The sequence below is a fragment of the Eptesicus fuscus genome, chromosome 18, assembly GCF_027574615.1.
Source record: "Eptesicus fuscus isolate TK198812 chromosome 18, DD_ASM_mEF_20220401, whole genome shotgun sequence".
NCBI classification, from domain to species: Eukaryota; Metazoa; Chordata; class Mammalia; order Chiroptera; family Vespertilionidae; genus Eptesicus; species Eptesicus fuscus.
In genome coordinates this window covers 525,672-531,671 of record NC_072490.1, presented here as the reverse complement: position 1 = coordinate 531,671, position 6,000 = coordinate 525,672, and the positions used below count along the sequence as shown (strand labels likewise).

Here is a 6,000-nt window from a genome sequence, read left to right as displayed (position 1 = left end):
CGACTGAGTGCCTGTGTGAATGAATGAAGCGTTAGCGCTGGACCACCTGGACTCGGGGCGAGGAGACAATGAGGCAGGCCCCGGGCGATTCCACTGTGCGCCGTGGTCCTTGGGGTCAGGACAGGGACGATGGAGAGAAACGGATGCAGCGGCGGGGGCATGTGAGGGTCGCCCTGGAGGCAGTCACCGACCCCTTTAGTTCCTTTATGCCTCCCCCTTCATCAGAGCGCCAGGCAGCACCTCTTCCCGAACCCCGACTTCTGTATCAGACGCTCCTGACCCTCCTGCAATGTCCAGAGGGTGTCACACTCTCAGCAGCTTCCCTCCGGCCATCCCAGGGCAGTGGCCTCCATGCTCAGCCCTGACTGCATCCTCGCTGCGCTCTCACCGCATCTGGTCGCGGCCACCGATGCACTGGAGCTCGTGGGAGAGAGAACCTCTCGTGGAACTGGGTGTGGAGCCGGAGTGCGGCTCCCTTGTCACCTTCCGGGTGTGTGACGTTCGCGATCGTGGGCAGCAGTTAAAACCAGGCGTGTGCGCCACTGGGGGAGAGGAGTGGGCTCCGTGCCAGTGAGGGGGGCGTCCAAGGCGTGACAGAAAGGCAGCGCAGCAGCCCCTCAGCGATGGGTGTCGCCCACGGGGAGCGGGACCGGGGAAGGGCCGCTCTGCCTGGTAGGCGGCGACCTCTCCCGCCACGGAGCCCGAGGAGGGCCCGCTGCCTCTGCGCTGCCCCGCGGTGCCTCTTCTGGGACCCGCACACCGGGTCCTCTCTTCCCCTCGCCGCCAGAGCCCATCCCGGGCCCGGGCAGCAGACCGCACGGCGCGGGGGCTTCCCCGCAGGCGGCCTAGACCTGGGCGGGAGGTGTGACCTCAGCCCTGGACCCTGAGCTGGGCAGGTCGGTTGCCGAGTCGTCCGATGCAGGTTCTTGATGCCCACACAAGCCACGCTGCCTTCTCTGGGGCTGCTGTGGCGGCCACGTGGGAGTCAGCGTGTTTGTGTGTGAAACACGTGCTGGTGGGTGTGCGTGGAACGGGCACCCCCTTCCAAAAACCGAACACGGAACGCTGCCGGCTGTGTGTCACTACAAGTGGGTGAGCCCGACCAGACGCGGACTTCTGGGAAAGTGTGAAGTTTCTTAGTCCGCGGCCCAGCAACCAGGGTTCCAGGAAGGCAGGTCTGGAATGTGGCTGCGCGTGGAGAAGTGGAAGCGGAATCGTCTTTCGGGGAGGGGCCCACAAAGAAGTCTGTGGTCGGAGAACTTCCCGTGCAGTTGGAGAGGGAACGGGAGAGGATGGTGATGGACGGAGGCCGGACCTGGGGTGGTGGACGCCATACAATACACCCATGTTGTAGTGTACCCTGAAACCCAGCTTTATTAGCCAATTTCACCTCAATAAATTCAATAAAAAAATAAACGAAAGAATGTTCCAGTGACTTACGTGCACCAAAGCTACGCACCTCTGGCCTAGAGTAGGAACAGGGAGCGGGAGGTTTTGCCCGGAGTCCGGTGGCAGCGCGTGGAGGGCCACCCCAGAGAGCGGTGATCGGGACCGGAGCACGCATGCTACACACTGCGCACGTCTCCTGCACCGTTTTCACCAGAACCCATTCGTATAAATACACGTCTTTCCAAAGACTGCTTTTGCTATATCTGGCTTTTTCCTTATTTTCACAGGCATATTTTTACTTTGTTCTGTTTTTTCAACGAATCACAATAAAAATATGATTTACTTCTAATAGAATTTAAGAAAGAAATCAGGGCAGGGCGAGACGAGAGAAGTGTGCTCTTTATTTCTCTGGTTTCTCACACAGAGGACGTCGCTCCATGAACAAGGACGGGTTTTCTGGGAAGCAGCATGGGGGGCCGGAGGAGCAGCTCTCCCTACTCCCATCTTGTGGCCGAGCCAAGGGCTGGTCTTCAGCTCCCCTCGTGGCTTTGATCGCAGATGAACTCAGGCTTTGAAGGGGAAATGCCCCAGGACACAGGTCGCAGTCTGCTGCTCCGGGCTGGGCTAGACCCCAGGCCCTGGCACAGTAGCTGTGCAGCCTCCTGGAAAGCACCTCCCACAGCCTCTGGGGTGACGGCTCTTCTCCCCGAACTGAAAAGGCGCCGGCACCAAAGGGCAGACCAGCTGTTTGCAAACACCCCCCAGACGGAGGGGCTGACTGAGCGTGTAAACCTGGGTGTGTGCACGTGTGCTGAGCCGGTCCAGGCCCTGGCTCCCTCTCCTGGAAGCGCTCTCAGGCGGCCGTGCAACGTCGCCTGGGAGGTGGGAGGGACGCGGGAAGGCCACTACTAGGGCAGCAGGTCGCGGGAAATGATCCACTCCCAGTGGCAGCCTCTGGGCCAGCATCCTAAGGACCGGCCAGGCCCCCTCCTTGGTCCACTGTCCGGTTCTTAGCGCCGTCACCATCCAGGCTTGTCAGGGCTACTTCAAGTCCACAGAAGAAGGGGCTGATGAGAATCGGACGAGCCCTGCACATCCCTCTACACCAGGAAAGCAGACCACCTCCCGAGGCCACCCCGAGGGCAAACGAGAGGGCGGGGTATCAGAGCTGCCCTAGGCTCAGCTCAGCTGTATGGATTGTCGTCGTTAAAAAAAATCCTTTTCAAGTGCTTGTCACAGAGACCCAGTGCCCAAGTGGCAGGTACAAGGGTATTCCCTCCGGACACCTGGCGACCGCTCTCCCGGCAAACCTCGCGGCCTCAGGCGGAAGACGACTCCGGCCCCACACTGCTCCCCGCCAGGCTCCTGGGCCTCCCGGGCAGGCACCGGCGGACCCGAGGCCGCCGGGGAGACGGGCCCGAGGCCCGTCCCGCACTGAGTGACTGCCCTCTGGTCTCCCTGGAGCAGCAGCTGAAGGACGGCCCACTGCCCTGTGCGGGGACCCAGGGGTCCTCCTGCGAAGGTCCCGTCAGGGAGGAGGGGAGGGAGCACGGAGTGTCCTCCGGAGCCCTTTGCTCAGGTGAGGGGAAGGACTAGAAAGTGTGTTCTTTGCAGGGGCAAGAGTCCTCTGGCCTGGATGCTTCACTTCGGAGAGCCGGCTCTGCGCGGAGTCGAGGCCCGCCTGCTGGTCAGGCTGCCGAGGGCGCAGGGAGGCCAGGCCCCTGGGCGGCAGTGGGCGCAGCAGCAGTGGGTGGGCAGGGCGGGCAAGGCCACCGGACCGAGTCCTCGCTGGCTCCAGAGGCAGTCAGGGAGCCCCACCAGCTTCACCGCGAGCCTCTAGTAGGAACAACAGACGGGCGAGCGAGAGTCTGGCCAGACCGACTGCTTCCTGCTGGTGGAATAAGGAAGGAGTGAAAGGCGGGGAGGGGGGTGAGAGTGAGCCAGGGCGGCCGTGCGTGACCACAGGGGCACCGGGAGCCTCCAGCAACCAGCCGGGTGCTCCCCCTGCAGGAGCTGCGGGAGCTCAGCCGACGCACTAAGCCTGCGGTGAAGAGTCCTCCGACGATGGGTGTGATGACAACCTTGGAGCACCTTGCGACAGGGCCAGTCGAGTGCGCGGATTCGACACGAGGGGGCCAGAGGGAACCCTGCGTGCTGTGCGAGGCTCAGGACCCGGATCCGAATGTGGGAGCGGTCACCACCCTCTATATGTTGGGTGGTTTTCTGTTTAAATACATGATTTCCTTTTAGTGTCTTTTTTAACGTTTTCTTCTTGCAAAAAATGTTTACTTAAAAAAAGGTATTTTTCTTTCCAGTTTCTTTCAAGTATCTATTTTTCCTTCTGTTTCTCCTGAATAAGATGAAAAGACCCACTGGAACCCAACAGCAGACAGGAGAGCTTCCGTGCTCCCTGCTCACCCAGGACGAGGACAAGGCCTCTGCCCGGACGGACAGAAGGAGGCGCCTGGAGCGAGCCCCCTGCAGGCCGCGTCTCCACAGGCAGCTAGAACTCTCGGAGGGTCCTCCTCTCCCAGCCACAACCACTTCCAAGGCGTGGCCCCTGCGGCTGCCTGTCAGATGGAGGCCTCCTGCCAGGCTGGCACGGAGCCAAGGCCGGGGAGCTGGGCTTGGACGGGCCTGTGCGTGTGACCACAGCAGCCGCTGGCACCAGCTGTGAGGTCGAGGCACCTGCCCAGGCCGTGCATCTCGGGGCCCTGGACTCAGAGGGCGCAGGGCAGCACGCCGAGGGAGGACCGAGCGCCCGGAAACCGCACCTCGGCTCACCTGCGCCCTGCCTGTTGGTCCCCACCTCTCCGGGCGGGATGCCCTGGAAGGAAGTGCCCACGCTGGTACCTGCTCCCGACCCCACCACGTCCCACCCTGCGCCTTAGACGGCGAGGAGAGGAATGCAGCCCACCCCGACCCCGCCCTCGTGGCACGCCATGGGGGCCACGAACGTCCAGCAGTCCGTCTCCGGGTCGTACATCTCCACGGAGCTGAGGTTCGACTGTCCGTCATAGCCCCCCACAGCGTAGAGGCGCCCACAGCTGGCCACCAGGGAGACGCGGCTCCGGCGCGTGAGCATGGGGACGATGAGGCACCACTGGTCGGCCGCGGCGCTGTACACCTCGGCGCCGCTGAGGAAGCCGGAGCCGTCGTAGCCGCCACAGACGAACATCTTGCTCCCCAGGGAGGCGGCCCCGTGCCGGCAGCGCTTGTTGAGCATGCCCGCCGCGGGGTGCCAGGTGGCCGTGTGGTGGTTGTAGTGCTCCACCTGCAGCGGGGAGAGGCCCAGGCACGGCGGTCAGCCGAGGCTCAGGCCGCCGTGGCTCGGGCACCGTGGCCCACATGGCGTCAGACTCCAGGGGGCCCAGGGACGGAGAGTTCGCAGGGCGTGCCTGGCTCTGACGCCATCTCCTCGGGGGCACCCCTGCTCCTGGGTTTACAGCGACAGGGCAGAGCCTAGCCGACTTCCGTCTGTACTTCAGGCTGCTCTGCGGGGGGACAGCAGATGCGGCGGGTCCCCTGAGCCCGGCCAGCACTGAGCGGCTCGGAACCAACCACAGTGAACAGCCGCTGAGGTTTTCTTCCCAACAAGTTGTGCCGAAGCACGCAGCTGCCTGCAAGGCCACGCTGCCCGTCACCGGCCTACGCGTCACCGGCCTACGTGGGGCAGCACTCTCACCAGGCGCACGCGGCTCTCCCTGAGACTGAAGGGGGCTGCACTCTGCCTCCCGTGGGTGGCCCGAAACCTCCCTAGGCGATGCCTCGCCCAGCGACGGGAAGGCTAGCGTGTTCCCAGGGAACTGCCTTTCCCAGTCGCTCTCAAAGATGGAGGAGCAGGTGCCCCAGCCCAGGAGAGCCCAGACTCACGCTGTTGAAGATCTGCAGACCGTCATGGCCGCCGGACACATATATCCTGCCCTCGAAGACCGTGACCCCGGCAGCACTGCGATTGGAGCTCATCGGGGTCACCACTGTCCACCTTCAGGAAGAGCCAAAGCAGAAGGAGCACCGTGAGATCGGGGTCCCTGCCCTCCCAGGAGCCTTAGAAGGCTGGGGCTCTGCACTGTGCTCCCTCCCGCCCCGGGCACCCACCTCTCAGCCACCTCCCAGCACCTGGGCGGCCCTCCCCAGCGAGGCCGCTCCCCAGCCTCAGGCCCGCAGCTGTCTCTGACCCTCTGAGGCGCTCACATCAGCAGGCCCTGGCCCTGCTTCTCCAGGTCTGCTCCTCCCTGCACTCCCAGGTCTTTTCCATGGGCCCCGTCCCTAGTGGCTGTCCTGGTGAACAGCAGCTTTATGGCCTCTTCTCCCTCATCTTCCCCCTTCTTGTGGCAGCCAATTCCTGCTGGTTTGCTCCTGGGCATTGCTTGTCCCCATGCCCTGGCTCTGGCCTCCCCTGAACCACTGCAGCAGCCTCCTTACAGGGACCTGGCGTTCAGGCCTCGCTCACTGGGACCCTGAGCAGCACGCCCCAGGGGCTCCCCAATGCTTCCTCGAGGCAGAGTTCATGCTCCCTAATGTGGTTCCTTACCACTTGGTCCTGGTCCACTCGCCGGCTCCGTGCCCGGCCATGCAGCAGCCACACCCGCGCCTGACCCCACGGGCAGT

At 63.5% G+C, this 6,000-nt stretch overlaps 1 protein-coding gene across 3 annotated transcripts in view; it reads right to left on the bottom strand.

Moving 5' to 3' along the window:
* Nucleotides 1-1,354: 1,354 nt before the first annotated feature.
* Nucleotides 1,355-6,000, bottom strand: part of KLHL18 (kelch like family member 18) — a 36,262-nt gene continuing 31,616 nt past the window's right edge. For all 3 annotated transcript variants that reach the window (XM_054708181.1, XM_028133876.2, XM_008155960.3), the window contains 2 exons: nt 5,263-5,374; nt 1,355-4,663 (listed from right to left, as the gene is read on the bottom strand). In XM_054708181.1, coding sequence (XP_054564156.1) covers nt 4,277-4,663; nt 5,263-5,374 — 499 coding nt within the window. In that variant the 3' untranslated portion in view covers nt 1,355-4,276. The remainder of the gene's footprint in view (nt 4,664-5,262; nt 5,375-6,000) is intronic.